This window comes from Paroedura picta, chromosome 2, assembly GCF_049243985.1.
Source record: "Paroedura picta isolate Pp20150507F chromosome 2, Ppicta_v3.0, whole genome shotgun sequence".
NCBI lineage: Eukaryota > Metazoa > Chordata > Lepidosauria > Squamata > Gekkonidae > Paroedura > Paroedura picta.
In genome coordinates, this window is record NC_135370.1 from 176,345,427 (window position 1) to 176,363,630 (window position 18,204).

At 47.6% G+C, this 18,204-nt stretch overlaps 1 protein-coding gene across 1 annotated transcript in view; it reads left to right on the plus strand.

The window, feature by feature from the left end:
• The window catches only part of PPP2R5E (protein phosphatase 2 regulatory subunit B'epsilon), a 42,887-nt gene extending 29,421 nt beyond the window's left edge, over positions 1–13,466 (plus strand). Inside the window, 5 exon segments of the mRNA XM_077323908.1 lie at positions 2,154–2,281; positions 6,598–6,699; positions 7,450–7,593; positions 10,787–11,988; positions 12,106–13,466. Coding sequence (XP_077180023.1) covers positions 2,154–2,281; positions 6,598–6,699; positions 7,450–7,593; positions 10,787–10,886 — 474 coding nt within the window. The 3' untranslated portion in view covers positions 10,887–11,988; positions 12,106–13,466.
• The last annotated feature ends 4,738 nt before the right edge of the window (positions 13,467–18,204 follow it).

The window sequence follows — 18,204 nt, forward strand, 5'->3', positions numbered from 1 at the left end:
TCTCACAGAGCAGCCCCATCAGAGCTCTCTCAGCCCCGCCTCCCTCACAAGGTGTCTGTTGTGGGGAGAGGAAGGGAAGGTGATTGTAAGCTGCTTTGAGACTCCTTCAGGCAGTGAAAAGTGGGGTCTAAAATCCAACATTTCTTCTGTTTTGATATACCGTATTTGCCAGCGTATAAGACGACTGGGCGTATAAGACGACCCCCCAACATTTCCACTCAAAATATAGAGTTTGTTACATTACATTACAGTACTATGGGCCACTATGGGCAGCTATGTCTATCCCAACTGAAGTGCACCCGGCGTATAGGACGACCCCCCCCCCCCCACTTGGAAGCATGTTTTTCAGGGGGGAAAAGTAGTCTTATATGCCAGCAAATACTGTATGTATTATTGTACTTCCAGTCCGCCCTACCCCGAGGGCTCAGGGTGGGTCCCAACAGAGAAAACATACAGTTCCGCCATTTCTAAAATTTAAAAATATAAATGTACCTTCACTTTAAATGACTTACAAATAGAATTTCTAGAAATGCAAGAATACAACTGTACAGAAATGCAAGAAAACAGCACTGTTTGCTCAGTGCTTTAACCCATTCTGAGGAGAGAGGAGGGGGCAACATATAAAAATGTTACTTAGAGTTGATTTGGTGAATTAAAAGTTCCTAAGAGGTAGCCAAGCTAATGTTTTACATAAAAACAGAAAGCAACACTGTATATATTATATATTATATATTATATATTATATATTATATATTATATATTATATATTATATATTATATATTATATATTATATATTATATATTATATATTATATATTATATATTATATATTATATATTATATATTATATATTATATATTATATATTATATATTATATATTATATATTATATATTATATATTATATATTATATTGGTGTCTGGCTTTGAGATGGTTTTATTTGAATGATTGATTGATTGCATTTATATAGTCCCCTCTCTTGTGACTCAGGGCAGTTAACTTGAACAGTAATACAATATAAGCTAGGTAATTGTAATTATCAACAATAGCCATAACGTCAGCAACGGGTGAACATGTTATTCATTCCAGGTAACATTATGACCACAACCCCACAGTGTGAGCATATCTGAAGGGGAGGGGGTTCTGAGCCGTAGCTGGTGTCACTGGCCTCAACCAAACGCCTGGCGAAAGAGATCCATTTTGCAGGCCCTGTGGAACTGCGCCCGCTCCGACAGGGCCCGGATCTCCTCTGGGAGCTCGTTCCACCAGGTGGGGGCCAGGACAGAGAACGACCTGGTTATGTGTTCCATGATGGCAAGCCACTGATTGTACCGTGGAATGTGTTTGAAAAGGGACTGCAGCCCATGCTGGCTGCTTGGCTTTGCAAACAAAATTTAAAAAAATTTAGGCATCCATTTAAAAGCCTACTAAGGATGCTATTTACCTGTTCCGTGAACATCTGAAAATAGCAGCAGCCATGGTGCTGATATGCTGAATGTTTTCTGCCTGAAGAGAAGCAGACGTCTGTGCTTCCAACTCCCGTATAAAATTTAGCTTTCACAGTGAGATAAATGGGATGTTTAACCCATTAAAAAGTATTTCCGGCTGGCTCCAAATGCCCAAGTTTTTCCTCAGACATTGTCCCTCAGACATTAGGGGAGCAGCTGTGGCTCAGTAGTAGAGCTGAAGAAGGCATGGAGAAGGTCCCAGGTTTGATCTATGGCTTCTCCAGGTAGACAGTATGAAAGACCTCTGCTTGAGGCTCTGGAGCTGCTGCCAGCCTGAGTAGACAATACTGGCCTTTATGGTCTAGTGCAGGGGTAGTCAACCTGTGGTCCTCCAGAGGTCCATGGACTACAATTCCCATGAGCCCCTGCCAGCAAACGCTGGCAAGGGCTCATGGGAATTGTAGTCCATGGACCTCTGGAGGACCAAAGGTTGACTACCCCTGGTATAGTGGTCTGATTTAGTATAAGGCAGCTTCACCTGCTTATCAAACTCTTACCTGTTTAAGAAAACATTCAAAGGTCCCTCCCCCAGCACATGGAAATTCTATGCTATGTGCCTGTTCTGTGGTGTGTGTTTTTGTTTTCTCTTGGATGCGTTACAGAATTTTGAAAATGACAGAGTACACTTTCTCCCTTTCCTCCAAGGTGGCTGAAAGAGCATTGTACTATTGGAATAACGAATACATCATGAGTTTGATAGAGGAGAATTCCAACGTAATACTTCCCATCATGTTTTCCAGTCTGTACAGGATTTCCAAAGAACACTGGAATCCGTGAGTGTCTTGTTTCACGTTGCTTTGCGGCTTAATTTTCCGTGAAAGGGGATTTCATTTTCCTACCGGATTACTCCTCACAGGGGCATACTGCGTCTCTGATGAAGCACAAGGCTGCAACTTGGCTATTATTGGGAGCTAGATAGATGGAACAGGTGCATCACTCCCATTCCACAATCTCTCCACTGGCTACTCATCAGTTACAGGGCACAATCATAGAATCCTAGAGTTGGAAGGGGCTTTACAGGCCATCTAGTCCAACCCCCCAACGCAGGATCAGCCTAAAGCATCCAAGCAAAATGTGTATCCAACCTTTGCTTGAAGACTGCCAGTGAGGGGGATTTAAAGCATTGACTGTCACATACAAAGCCTTTCATGGACATGGGCCGTCATGTCTACAAGACCGTCCACCCCCTGTGATTTGCCATGACAGCTTCGTTCATCTGAGGCTTTCTGTAGGTGCCAATGTACAAATTGGCAACATCAACAACATAAGGAACATTTTATTTCCATGGAAATTTTAACTCATGACAATGACAAATCAATGGGAACCCTGAGCTTGTTTCTCTGCAATGAGATAGTCCCATCTGGGAGTGATGGGAGACAATGACACCCGAAGTGTGTTGTAAAGGGCCGGGGGGGATGAAGTAAAGGGCCGGGGGGGGAGGAAGGCGTCCTTTGCGGCCCACCTCCAATTAGTCAACGGACCACATGTGGTCCGCGGCCCACAGGTTGGGGATCGCTAGTTTAGGGTCTCGAATATCGAAGTAAAAAGCTGGAATTGGATCTGGTCTCCAATCTGGAGCCAGTGCCCTGACTTGCTTGGCTCTCCCAGAAGAAAAAATGGGTGGGCAGGGATGTGTGCTGGCAGAGGTGGAGCAGTGCCAGAGCTGAAGCCCATAAGAAAAGAGATGGGATGGGGGAGATAAGGACATGGGAGGGCAGGCAGAATTTATTTCTTGTATGTATGTATGTATGTTGTAATTTGTATCCCGCCACTCTCACTTGAGTGGCTCGTGGTGGGTTACAATCTAAAATCATCATGCATCATACAAAACTTCATTAAAAAAAACAAAAATCCCAACTCCCATTAAAACTCCATAGACCCACCAGGTGGCGACCAAGTTCCCACACCTTAGCTCACAGACTCTTCATATATTTCTCCCCCTCCCCCTCCCTGGAGGCAGCCTAAGCAGGCTGGTGTCCCAGATAACTGAGAGAGGGTGGAGCCCAGATCTTACTTGCCATGGCCTCGCCCAAAGACCGGGCAAAGGAGCTCCCATTTGCAGGCCCTGCAGAACTGAAACAGCTCCGTCAGGGCTTGCAGCTCACCCGGGAGCTCATTCCACTAGGCCAGGACCGAAAAGGCCCTGCTCCGGGTCGAGGCCAGGGAGTTGGGATTTAGCCAAAGGAAGCCAAGCTTCCTGCCTCCCTGCAGTCAGACTTACCTGGAATCGGTTTCCTCTAGAGGATTTAGAGCAGGAAGAGAGCAGCTGCTCAGGTCAGATCGTACAGTCCAAGCATATACCGGGGAAAAAAAGAAAGAATTAAAGTTTATGCTGCTGGCTGTCCGCGGATTTGTCTTCCTGGGTTCTTAAGTGTCCTCGTTGGCATATGCTCGCCATAAAAGCAGATCGCTTAAATGACATGTAATCAGAGCACAGATTATGATGGCCAGTTATGCTGTTCCAATAACAGCTGTCATTTAAAACATATTTTGATACCTGGGGTATCCCAAGTCCTGAGATGCTCGAGAGAAAGGCACGTAGATACATATTCTAGGCAAGCACCCAGACATAAATAGCAGAGCTGCCGTAGATGTGGGCTGTTCATATATTTAAAAGAGGGATTCTAATTTGGAGTCAGTGCTTTGTGGTTCACTGCTGGATGTCTCCCGGTAAAGAATTTGGGGCGGTTTTCTGTGATGCTTTAGAATAGGGATTCCCAACCAGGGGTCTGGGGGGAACTCCGGGGAGGAGGGGTGTCTGTAGCCTTTTCCCTCCTGCCTAAATGGAGTTGGCCACAAGCTAGGGGATTGGCTGCCTCCACCCAGAGGGCTTGGTGCAGGGATGATCAAACTGCGGCCCTCCAGATGTCCATGGACTACAACTCCCAGAATGCTGGCAGGGGCTTCTGGGAATTGTAGTCCATGGACATCTGGAGGGCCGCAGTTTGACTACCCCTGGCTTGGTGGGTAGGCCATGGGTGTAAAAATCAAATGGGGGAATCAGTTGTGGCATGGGATTGGGGGGGGGCGTTCCCAGGCTTTCTTCTCAGTTCCTGCCCTTCTTTCCGATCCACCTGAGGCAAAGCCACTATGGCAGTAAAGGGGAGGGGAGGGAGTGAAAGAAGGGCAAAGGGTATGTCTGATTATGCCACTTCCGGGGGGCGTGGCAGGGAGGCATGTCTAGCTGACATCACTTCCGGGGTTTCTCGAAGCCAGAAAATTTATTTCAGGGGCTCCTTTGTGGTCAATAGGGTGAAAAAGGCTGCTTGAGATGAAGGCATTTTAGATCTTCAACACTGCCGGTAAAATCCTGAGCAGAGGTGAATGAACTTAGAAGGGTGTGAACCCTGTTTGGGATTGCACCCCAAAGTCACCATGTTGGCCAGAGGAGGGGCCCCAGTTGTTCCTGCCCCCGGCTTCAACCTTTGACCTCTTTGGGTTCCGATTTGGATCAGATGCCTCTGAAGAAGTGCCCATGCACACGAATTGAAGCGCATTGCTCTTAAAAATGCCCCTGGACTCCCAACTTTGTTCTGCTGCTTCACGGTTAACCCACCTGAGTCTGATTACATTTAAGTGAATCTTACTTTAATAATGGGTTTATAGTCCAGGGCACTATACCTCCGAAAGTCCATGCCCTCGCTTCCACTGTGTGAGTGGAGAATTTGCTTCTAGCCCCTTGCATTCTTTAAATTGGTCTGGATGACCCAAGCATTCAAATCAGAGGAGCTTGACCTTTGCGAACGTCACCAATCCGATCCCTCCGCCCTGTTACCCAAATTGCGTGAACACGTGTCCTAAAACACGTATCTTTGAGCTTGTGGGGAATATTAGCTCAAATGCTGCGAGAGGGGGGTAACTTAGCGTTTATGGATCGAAATGCCTATATATACCAGGGTTGATTACACCCGTAGGAACTCAAGGCAAACACAGATGTAAATGGTAAAATAGTAATATCAGCTTTTATTGAAAGGAAAATAACAAAAAGACACACAAATAGCTAACACACATACAAGCAGTCATATAGAGAAGGGGGAGGAAGAGTGGAAGGCTTGATAGTTACCTGTCCGAGGAGTGGTGGGTCAGAAGAAGAAGCACAAACCAGCGTGGGAGGTCCCGGGTTGGAAGACACTCAGTGGCTGTGTGAAGCCACAGTTTTTATAGGATTTTGGGAAGGGGGCTACGTGACAAGGCTCAGGTAAGCATGTGCTGGAAGTTTCCAGGGTCCCCAGAGATTAGGACAATACCTGGCCAAGTGGGGGGGTGATGGCCGTAAATGGATTTGGATAAAGGTATTAATGGCTCTGAGGAAGAGAGCCATCAGGTCTAGCTAGCAGGATGTGGGGAGGAGATTTCCCCTGGCAGAGGGGCCAAGTGTGAAAAATGTTGCAAGACAAAGGATTTTCCTAGGAGCCCTTAGGCAAACAGGAGGAAGCCAGTCCACTCGCTTAGAAATACAAGGGGGGGGGGAGGAGCTGATGCGAGCTTGAGTCCAGAGGCACCTCTGGGTCAGGCAAAGGCTGTCATTCCAAACCTAAGGCAGAGATGGAGTCTGGCCTGGCTTGGCCGACCCTAGCAGTGTCGTCTTGGCTTTAGCTTAAGCCTAGACCAGTGGTCCCCAACCTTTTTTTGGCTGGGGACCGGCAGGGCGACGGCCACGCCCATACAGCGCGCATGCGCGATGCGTGGCCGAAATCACGCATGCGCGAAAGTGCCACGCACGCGCGATTTCGGGCGCGCATGGGCGATGCGTGGCACAGCCGCGCATGCGCGATGCGCGGCGCAGCCCTTATTCCCTCTCCCCCCCCTCCCGCATTAATAAGCTTCCCGGGCCGCAAGCTTGCGACCTGGGAAGTTTTTTACTGTAAGGGGGGGGGCGGGGAGAGGGAACCGTGGCCCAGCGCCCTGCCGGGCCGCGGACCGCAGGTTGGGGACCACTGGCCTAGACTATTGTGGAGTGCCATTGGTTATAGAAGACAGTGTGCCTGTCAGTGAGGCAGGGGGCCCTGCCACACTTAGCAGCCCAACCAGCCTTTCTGCTCCCGTGCAAAGTGCAAACTAGCAGATTCTCGTCTCTCCCCTTCCACAGGGCCATTGTGGCTTTAGTATACAACGTGCTGAAGGCCTTCATGGAAATGAACAGCACCATGTTCGACGAGCTGACGGCCACTTACAAGTCAGATCGCCAGCGGTAACTTTTTAAAGCTTTTTGTTTGTTTGTTTGTTTGTTCGTTTTGGTCAGCCGTGCACAAGGCCTGCTATTTTGAGTTTGGTTTTGGTTTGTGGTGCTTTTTTTTGTTTTGTTTTGTTTTTATTTTGACACTTGGCAGTGACTGCATAATTTCCCCCCCACAATTGACTGCAATGCCTTCATCCCCCTCCCCCTGCCCCTGCATGCTCATTAGCCTGGCCCTTGCAAGATGTATAGATGGTTCTTCCTCTCTTCCCCCCCCCTTGCCCCCCTTTATGAGATACAGTACCCATTGCGTAGCTTGTGAACTTGCATTCCTCACAAAACTTCTTTGGGCTCTGTGTTAAAGACTTCAATGTATCAAGAGATTTCAACAATAGTCTTTTTTGGGGGGAGGAAAAAAAAAATTAAACCATCGCTTCGCTCGAAGGTAACGTCCTGCACGGGGCTTTCTCGACGAGCCGAAACGGGCCTTTGGTGTTAAAACCCCCACCGGCGGCGGTCGAAAACCTCCAAGCAAAGCGACCCCCTTTCCCCCCCCCCCCGTAGTTTTCTTCACTCTCCCTTCTCCTCCCGTGCTCTTGATACATCCAAGGCTTTGCGATTGCAGGATCTAGAAGAAGCGTGCCATCCATATAGTTCATTAGCCGCACCCCTAGTCAAAATGTTTCTCTTGTCTTTTATTTTATTTTCTTCCTCTATCATCCTTCTCCGGTTTGATAGCGCGTCATCTTTTGTCTGAAATTTCAGCTTATCCAAAGCAGCAGGTGAAACTAATGAGGAAACTTCGGGAACTCCGGGCAGTTTGCGACTTGGTGCAAGTCGTGCCTTTTGTGAGACTCGGGGTTCCCACAAGCAAAGCGAAGGGTACTGTATGTCATCCTGCCTTGTTAGGTTAGTATAGCCTCTTGTCTGTTTTGGGAGGCCCTAACGCTGTTGAGAGCCTCTTGTGGCGGAGAGTGGTAATGCAGCAGACATGCTGTCTGAAGCTCTGCCCACGAGGCTGGGAGTTCGATCCCAGCAGCCGGCTCAAGGTTGACTCAGCCTCCCATCCTTCCGAGGTCGGTAAAATGAGTACCCAGCTTGCTGGGGGGTAAACGGTAATGACTGGGGAAGGCACTGGCAAACCACCCCATATTGAGTCTGCCATGAAAATGCTGGAGGGCGTCACCCCAAGGGTCAGACATGACTCGGTGCCTCCACAGGGAATACCTTTACCTAATACTATTGAGTTCCAGGGCCAGGCTCACTGCTTTGAAGGTCTTTTCATTTATTTTTATCTTTATAAGTTAACAGGTGGTCTGCCCCAATTTTTGTATACTTCACGCCTGGTTGGTCTGGATTATATTGTTCGCTAGCGCCCAATTGAAACTAGGCAGGAATGGCTGCATAACGCCAGGGCCATACTAGGTAACAGAGAGCGTCTGAAGGTTGACGCAACATGGAAGGGGTTGCCGACATGACACACTAAAGAGGCAGACACATCCAGAAGAGGTTTGTGGGTTGTGTTTGGAGTCGAATCTGCCTAGAGCAGGGATCCCCCAACTTTTTGAGCCTGTAGGCACCTTTGGAATTAGAACGTAAGAACATGAAGGAGCGGCCATCTTGGATCAGGCCACTGATGCATCGAATCTGATCCAAGGGGGTGGATATCTGAACTATCAAATGCCTTTCACTAGCCACAAAATATTAGGGGGTATGGTGATGTTTTTCTCTGACAGTAATTGTCATCCTCCCTGAGCCTTCAAGGAAAGGACTGAATAGAAATCTAATTTAAAAAAATAAACAGTAACAATTCCAGCAGAAGCTCCGCTTAACGGGATGCCTTTCAAAAATGGAACGGTTGTTAAAAAATATTGGCTTAGAATCCTAGAGTTGGAAGGAGAATCCTAGAGTGGGAAGGGACCATGAAGGCCATCTAGTCCCACCGCCTGCTCAATGCAGGATCAGCCTCAAGCATCCAGGAGAAGGACCTGTCCAGCCGCTGCTTGAAGACCGTCAGTGAGGGGGAGCTCCCCACCTCCTTAGGCAGCCCCTTCCACTGCTGAACTAGACTCACAGAATCCTAGAGTGGGAAGGGGCCATCCAGGCTATCTAGTCCCACCCCCTGCTCAGTGCAGGATCAGCCTCAGGCATCCAGGAGAAGGATCTGTCCAGCCGCTGCTTGAAGACGGCCAATGAGGGGGAGCTCCCCACCTCCTTAGGCAGCCCCTTCCACTGCTGAACTAGACTCCTAGAATCCTAGAGTAGGAAGGGGCCATCCAGGCCATCTAGTCCCACCCCCTGCTCAATGCAGGATCAGCCTCAATCATCCAGGAGAAGGATCTGTCCAGCCACTGTTTTAGGACCACCAGTGAAGGGGATCTCACCACCTCCTTAGGCAGCCCCTTCCACTGCTGAACTAGACTCCTAGAATCCTAGAGTAGGAAGGGGCCATCCAGGCTATCTAGTCCCACCCCCTGCTCAATGCAGGATCAGCCCCAAGCATCCAGGAGAAGGATCTGTCCAGCCGCTGCTTGAAGACGGCCAGTGAGGGGGAGCTCCCCACCTCCTTAGGCAGCCCCTTCCACTGCTGAACTAGACTCCTAGAATCCTAGAGTGGGAAGGGGCCATGAAGGCCATCTAGTCCCACCCCCTGCTCAATGCAGGATCAGCCTCAATCATCCAGGAGAAGGATCTGTCCAGCCACTGTTTTAGGACCACCAGTGAAGGGGATCTCACCACCTCCTCAGGCAGTCTGAACTACTTTGTCTGTGATTCCCCCCCCCCCCCCTTGATAGGTAGCTGATATCATTCTACATGTAGTTTAAACCCATTCCTGTGGGTCCTCTCCTCTGATGCCAACAGGAACCTTTCCCTGCCCTCCTCCAAGAGCTCTGCGCCTACTGTATGCTGTACAGAAGTATCCTACATTTTTAAAATAACGAAGAAGAGAGAAAAGGAATTTAATGACGTTTCCATACATTCCAACAGATACTGCCTTGAATAAACAATTGGCTTAGTAAAGATTAAGTACACAGAAAAATGGAACAGGTCCAAAATGGTATAGGGGTCCAGACGAGGACCTGGGTTCAAATTGCCACTCAGGCTTTAAAAAGTTCACTGGGTGACGTTGGACCACTTGATCAGTTCGGGAGGAGTGAGAGCCAGGTGAGAGCCAGGCTGGAATCCTTGGAGGAAGGATGGCAGAACATTGAGATAAATGGGCCAAATATGGGTTCATAAGAGCTCTCTCGGCTTCAGCATGACCTTCACTATCCTTGAAGGCGTATGATGGACAATGTGGATTTCTAGTACAGGAAAGATAACCTGACCTTCCCCTTCCAAAAGGTCACAGGGGTGAGTCTGAGCTGTAAACTGCGTTCCTTCGATTGACGTCTAGCCATCAAGGCACATTTTATCGATGTGGGCTTAGAAAGTATCTCCATAAGCACAAGCTCAAAACCGATCAGGTTGAGATTGTGAATTGAACAGAAGTTCTGTCTTGGCAAGAGTTACGAGGATCACAGTCGAACTGGGTGCCAAAAGGCACTGCCAGCCGGTGTTGTAATGCACGAAGCTACAAAACAGCTGCCTCCCCCCCCCCCCCGTGTGTAATTTTAGGATGTTTCCAAAGGGGTAAACCCGAGAATACTCAGCGGCCGTCATAGAATCACAGAATCATAGAGTAGGGAGGGGCCACACAGGCCATCTAGTCCAACCCCCTGCTCAACACAGGATCATAGAACCATAGAGTAGGAAGGGGCCACACTGGCCATCTAGTCCAACCCCCTGCTCAACACAGGATCATAGAACCATAGAGTAGGAAGGGGCCACACAGGCCATCTAGTCCAACCCCCTGCTCAACGCAGGATCAGCTCAAAGCATCCTAAAGCATCCAAGAAAAGCGTGTATCCAACCTTTGTTTGAAGACCGCCAGTGAGGGGGAGCTCCCCACCTCCTTAGGCAGCCTATTCCGTCCTTATCCTACAGCGCTGTTTTGTGCCTTTGTGTAGCAATACTGTCGTAAACGACAAAGCTCTTCTCAAATCCAGTATCAGTGACGCCTCTCCTCCCCCCCCTTCCCCGCTTCACTTTGTTTTGTTAGTGAGAAGAAAAAAGAGAAGGAACGTGAAGAACTGTGGAAGAAACTGGAGGATCTCGAATTAAAGAGGGGGCTCAGACGCGATGGAATAATTCCGACTTAACGCAAAGGAAAGCCGCGACGTTGATGATCCTGTGGAGTCACACATGTATGTAGTAGAAGATGGAGCAACAGTTTTCTGTATTGTGCAACTTTACAGTAGATTTCACATTTGTTTCATTATTACAACAGCCCTGTGTATATATCTGTCTCTAAGTAATGGGGGGGGAGGAAGAAGAAGAAAAAACAAGATAAGGACTTCGAAGTTTGGACAACGGATGGACTTTCCTCGGAACTTTGCAGAAATAATCATTGTTTCGACCCTCCTTTGAAACCAGTCTTCAAAAAGATCCGTCGATAAGAAAAAAAAAATATCGCTGTGTCCGATTCCCACCGCCAGGACCTGTCCCTTATTTATCATTAGCAGAGAGTGATACGACTTCAGATGTGAACAATCTTAAAATTTAGCTTGTCTTTCTGCTAAATCTGTTATATGTATTTATAGTAAAAGAGGAAAAAAAAGAGAGATTGTCATTTTTCACGAGAGTTTGTGTAACATCTTTTCTCCTCTGGATAACTATGATGTAATTTGACTTTTTTTTTTTTGGAGGGCGGGGCGGGGCGGGGGATCGAGGGGATCTTTTTCCTTTCTTTTGTTTTTGTTTTGTTTTTTCTTTTTTGTTGTTTCTTTTTGCACATCTTCATGAGTTGAATGTTTATACAGATCAGGGCCGTGGAAATGATAAAAAAATTTGGGTCCTTCAATGCTAAGAGTTTTGTTCTGGTATCAAGCATCTTTTTGAGTGCCGGACTTGCTTTGGCGCTCCTTCCGTGTGAACATTACAAATAAATATAAAAAGTGGTTATAAACAGGACTGAGGAGTGTGCTTCGGGTTAGTCAATGGATCAACCTTGATTGTACGCCCAAGCTCACCTCTCCGGTCCGTATCCAAGCGTGGAGGGACGACCGCGCAGAATTCAGTATCTGACCAGTATTAAGTTGTACACTGTTGATTAAAAAAAAAAAAATAACCAAACGTTGACCAGGTTTCTGTTAGTAATACTGAGGCTAAATTATTGTAATCGCTACGGTTTTCTTTCAGGCCATTTGGAAGTAAGATTAGTTTTTTAACAAAAGAAATCTGAGGAATACATCTATGCCAGGGGTAGTCAAGCTGTGGTCCTCCAGATGTCCACGGACGACAATTCCCATGAGCCCCTGCCAGCAAACGCTGGCAGGGGCTCATAGGAATTGTAGTCCATGAACATCTGGAGGACCACAGCTTGACTAGCCCTGATCTATGCGATGGATGTCAAAAGGTCCCTATGGATTTAATATTTGGGGCAGGGTTGGGGAGTTGAGCGAAAGATTGTTTGGAGTTTTGTTGCCTTACCTTTTAAAATGTGTCTATTAAAACATTCCAGCCAAAAAAAAAAAAAAAAAAAAGGAAGAAGAAGGTATTGGGGGAAAATGTCCCTTCTGGGGAAGGAAGGAATATGTGGCACCTTCGTGACTTGAATACTGTTTTTAATCACAGCTGTTCTTTTTCGGTTGACGAGCTGGAATGGATTCTGGGTAACATGCTTCAGCATTCTGGTCTTGAACGCTCATTCCTAACGACTGTATCTGTCACCAGAAGTATTTCAAAAAAAATAAAATAATAATAATAGAGAGAGAGAGAATATTTCCTAATTCGGGCAGGCCTAAATCAGCTGTTAGTTAAAAAAAAAAAAATTAAAATCGATTTTTTAAAATTCAAGGTGCATTGTGACCAAACTGTTTAAGATTAAAAACAAAGGAAAAAAACAAAAAAAGGAGAGAGGGCTGTATTATAAAGTATACATTACTGGCTACCTGCTTTGTATTTGAAAGTGGAATCTCACATCTATGGTAGATAAAATGCTGATAAGACTTCTGTACAGTATCTATTTAGCTAATGCAGGTGCATTATTATATACCGTAAGGTATGTGTTTTTCAGGATTTTTCTCCAGGATGCTTTTGAACTGTTATACGACAACGATGAAATCGATAATCCTAAACCGTTGATCCAGCCGTTATTTAACAGTATAAATCTGAGTGGGTGTTCATGAGTCTTTTTTTTTTTGTGATAGTTGCAAACATGAATTTACAACTTGTCGCCATCAATAGAAGTACAGTATAAATACAAGCTTGTATATTCCCTCCCCCCACCCCCTTTCTTCTCGCCATTTAAATATGGGGTAGAATTTGAGGTTTCCTTGTTTGTAGGCCAAAAACCTAAACAAAAAAATTGGGGGGGGGGGGGATAATCCTGTTTTGACTGACTACTGTTTTGGGATTATCGGGACAGTTTTGTACACACAAGCCTTCTCATATGGATGTTGTAAAGTTAATGGCTTTGTAAAAAAAAACAAGCAAACCCCAAACAGAAACTTGACACTGTTAATTCTGGGGGGTGGGTGGGGCAGAATCGAACTCGTCATCCGCCCCACGGAACACAACATGGTTTAACAGGATTAAGCTAAGCCTCTTTAAGAACATTGGCTGGGACTCAATGTAAACTCGGCAGAGGCCGCCCTCGGTGAAACGTTCTATTTTTAAAAAGTGCTGGAGCAAAGGTGCAAGCTGAAATACTGAAGATGAAATAAATTTATAACAAACCATGTTCCGCAGACCGTTTTTTTCCCCCCCAATCTCGACCGAGCGCTCGTTTTCCGCCGTCGATTTCAGGGTTCAGCCAGGCCTGTTACATGCGGGGTTTGTTTGTACGTTCTTTTTTGTTTTGTTGTTTCGGGTGGTCTGCAAACTGGCTGAACCTCACGACCAAAATCAGTGGTGTGGCTTTTATGTGTAGGAGCAAAATAATGATCATAAAATCATAGAGTTGGAAGGGGCCACACAGGCCATCTAGTCCAACCCCCTGCTCAAGGCAGGATCAGCCCTAAGCATCCTAAAGCATCCAAGAAAAGTGTGTATCCAACCTTTGCTTGAAGATTGCCAGTGATGGGGAATTAGGAGAATGATCTACAGATTGGGGGTGGGGGTGGACTGAATGGCCCTTTGTGGTCTCTTCCTGCTCTGTGTGATTCTCTAAACGTGTACCCAAGAGTTTGGACAGACGTCTGTTTGTCTGGTATTGGCTGCATTCAGAGCTAACTACCTTATTAGCAGATGCAAAATCTCTGCAATATTCTCTTTCTCCAAGTGAAGATAGATGGGGCATACTTCTGGTTCACCGATGACTTACCACTTCCCAGGAGGATAGAATACTTGGTTAAGCCGGACATTGCTACATTAGCCAAAACAAAAAGGAGATAATATCCTGACCCAAACAAAAGTCAAGAACCTAAAAAGGTCAAAATAAGGGAAACGGACTTGAACCCTGAGTCTCAGGGGAGGGTAGTATACAAATATATAATAAATAAATAAAATAAGATGTAGGGTAGAACACAAATTTTAAAATATCTGTAACATAATAAAAGCTCTTAAGGGGTGGAAGGAGGTCTTTGGCCTTGCCTCCGAGCCGCCTATCAGGTCAGTGCTGTCCCGGCTGCCCCACTCCGGATTGGCCGTCGATCCAATGAACAGCCAATCAGGAAGGAGGTCCTGCCTCTGGTGCTCACCTCCCCCTCCAGCTTCTTCCCTTTGGAAGAAGTGTCAGCCTGGTAAGCAGGACCTCAGAGGGAGGGAGGAGGACCTGGGATTGCGCACCGGTGGGACTGGGGGGGGGGGGAGGAAGAAGGGATCCCCTGCCAGTGCTCACTCCTGCCCTGAGTAGCCCTGGCCGTGACCTTGCCAGGCCTCATTGGGGCTGTGGGGGCAAAATGGCAATGACCGCCAGCACTTCCCCCTTGCCAGGCCTTTTGGGGACAGCTCCCCCCCCCAAAAAAAAACTAACTGCAGGTGACTCCCCCTGACCCCCCATAAAACTGAGGGAATCAACTGCCCACTGCCAACTTCCCCCTCTGCCCCCAACAGCCCCGCCACCGCCTGAGGGGCCCTCGCCAGGCCTTTCAGGGATTGGGGGGGGGGGCTCAAAACGCACTGCCCGCTAGTGACTCACCCCAACCCCAAACTTCTGCCGTGACCTGTGTGGCCCTCCGGGGCCTTTGGGGGCAGCGGGGTGGGGTGGGGACAACTCACCACCGACTCACCCCCCTCAAAAAGTCCCTGCCACGGCCTCTGCATCTTTCAGTGAGCCTTTTGGGGGCAGCGGGGAGGTCTGGCTGCCCACCAGTGGCATGGCTGGCCCCAGTGGAGGGGAGGGGGCGGGGGCAGCCTAGCGCCCATTGTATTCCTGGATACAACGGGCTATGCTCCTAGTAGTACTAATATACTTAAGTTAAAAACCCAAGGCTTATAGCATAGCCTCATTAAAACCAATCCATCTACCCATACTAATGCCTCCATTGAGTACTTTGAAAATTGTGTTCTACCCTACCTAGACTTAAGTCCATTTTCCTTATTTTGACGTGGTTACATTAGTTATGAGCCTCTTGTGGCGCAGAGTGGTAAGGCAGCGATATGCTGTCTGAATCTGTCTGCCCATGAGGTTGGGAGTTCAATCCCAGCAGCCGGCTCGAGGTTGACTCAGCCTTCCATCCTTCCGAGGTCGGTAAAATGAGTACCCAGCTTGCTGGGGAGTAAACGGTAATGACTGGGGAAGGCACTGGCAAACCACCCCGTATTGAGTCTGCCATGAAAACGCTAGAGGGCGTCACCCCAAGGGTCAGACATGACCCGGTGCTTGCACAGGGGATACCTTTACCTTTACCTTTACATTAGTTATATACACAGCCACTATCTGATACTGGAAGTATTTATTAAGAAATAAATTATTTTGCTGCCTTGCAAGCCTCAAGGCATCTTCCGACGGCGAAGAAAGCATACAAACGCATAAAAACGGCTGTTCAAAATCTCAGTCTTTTCTCTCGAGACTCGGGAAAGTAGCCTGAGCATTGGACTGGGGGGGGGGGGGGGACGGGGGACGGGACTTATTTCAGCCTGTTTTTCAAAGATAACACAGACGCCTTACTCTAAGTCAGGCCTGGGTCAAAAGGATCTCCAAAATGCAGCGTGGGTGTTCTCTACTGCAATAAAGTTCACTAAAATTAGGCACAGAACTTCAAGCATAAGGTTTTGAAGTTTTTAACTAACGTGTTATTCTTTTATGGCTGTTTTAACCCTTATGTATTAATCGCCGTGTTGTTAACCAGTCATAGAAATCCAAATAGATGGACAGACAGAAAGAAAGAACTTAACAAGTATACAGCATCCCAGGAAGACCCCCGCTATGCTTCAGACAAAGGTCTCAAAAGTTCCAAGAGCACTTTATTGAAAGATATCCCCCCCCCAAAACCTCCAGAAATAAAATATTCCATTCACACAGACCAGGTCTTGCCTTCAAAGAAAAAATGCAGGTTGCAGCTCACAGCTCCTAGGCGTGAAATGAAAGGCTGAGCCAACTGGCTCTGAACATGGGAATGCACAGGGGAGGGGAGGGGAGACGGACAGACGACATGGGAATACTCTCCGCAGAGGCTCCTGGGACTTTGGTCGCGCATACCTGAAAACTATCATGGCAGGAAACCTGGGAGGCTCCCTGACAGCAAGGGCCATTGTTACTCATGCCCATCTCTGAGCAAAAAAACGGTATGCAGTAAAAGACGGGAAGCAGCACCAAGGTAAACCAGTCGATTACCTGGGCCAGGGTCTGCATCGCTATCTTCACAGGTGCCTGGTCGGGTGGTGCCGACTCTTGGGTAGCCAGTTTGGTGTAGTGGTTAGGAGTGCGGACTTCTAATCTGGCATGCCGGGTTCGATTCTGCGCTCCCCCACATGCAGCCAGCTGGGTGACCTTGGGCTCGCCACGGCACTGATAAAGCTGTTCTGACCAAGCAGTTCTTCCAGAGCTCTCTCAGCCCCATCTACCTCACAGGGAGTCTGCTGTGGGGAGAGGAAGGGAAGGCGACTGTAAGCCGCTTTGAGGCTCCTTTGGGTAGAGAAAAGCAGCATATAAGAACTAACTCTTCTTCAGTAATATCAGGGCTCTCTCAGCCTTACCCACCTCACAGGGTGTCTGTTGTGGGGAGACGAAAGGGAAGGGGAATGTAAGCGGCTCTGAGCCTCCTTTGTGTAGAGAAAAGCGGCATATAAGAACCAACTCTTCTTCTTCTTGATTTCCAGGTAGGGACATTTCTCAGAAAGACACCGTCACTGCTCTGCCTGCAGTGATTCCCTATGGTGGTTATTATTTATTTGGCCAGGGTTAGATTCTGTTGGGAAGTGACAGAATCGTGTGTGTATTTTATTTATTTTTAGATTTATATCCCTCCGCTCTCAGACTCGTGGCGGCTTACAACAGTAAAATTTCATAAATCAAGAAAAGCCCAGTAACCACTCTGCCCCACCCCCCATGGCTTTGTGCACCTCCATGGCTTTTCTCTGATCATTCCCACACCTGCATGCCTCTGAAGTTTTGGGGAGGATCTCAACAAAGCCCGGATGGCTGTTGTGTCCGGGAAGGAACCTCAGACTTCCCCAGTCCCTGCTATCACTTTCCCTCGCCACTGTTCTCCAACAGGACCCACGCTCTGCTCTCCTCCAAGTGATGACCTTTCAAATATTTAAAGAGCCATCTTGTTCCCTAAAGAGCCTCTTGTGGCGTAGAGTGGTATGGCAGCAGAAACGCTGTCTGAAGCTCTGCCTATGAGGCTGGGAGTTCGATCCCAGCAGCCGGCTCAAGGTTGACTCAGCCTCCCATCCTTCCGAGGTAGGTAAAATGAGTACCCAGCTTGCTGGGGGGTAAACGGTAATGACTAGGGAAGGCACTGGCAAACCACACCGTATTGAGTCTGCCATGAAAACGCTAGAGGGCGCATCCCAAGGGTCAGACATGACTCGGTGCTTGCACAGGGGATACCTTTACCTTTACCTTATCTTGTCCCCTATGCTGTATTAGCTGACATAACAGTTATGGGGAAATGGGACAAATCAGGCCCTGAGTGGAAAACACCCTGGTTTATTTATTTTATTTATATATACCAGCCTGCCTTGGGGTTCAGGATGCTTTACAGTGAAAATTTTCATGGGGCAGTCATTGAAAACATACAGTATTTCAAACGGTAGAATTCATAACAATAGAAAACATTTAACGTGGTATTAGAACACATTAAAACAGTGATTGTATATTGTTGGCTGCACTGCAATTTGAATTCTTTCATCTGTGGGGCATAGCTGGTGGGGAGGGGGGGGGGCTCTAGGCTCTGGATTGGTGGAGTTTCTTCATTGGCCTCGACCTTTAAGGCTTTACATGGTCTGGGCCCTGCATATCTCAGGGATTGCCTCTCTGAATATGTGCCCAAGAGAGCACCACGATCTAGTTATACCAATCAGCTGTGA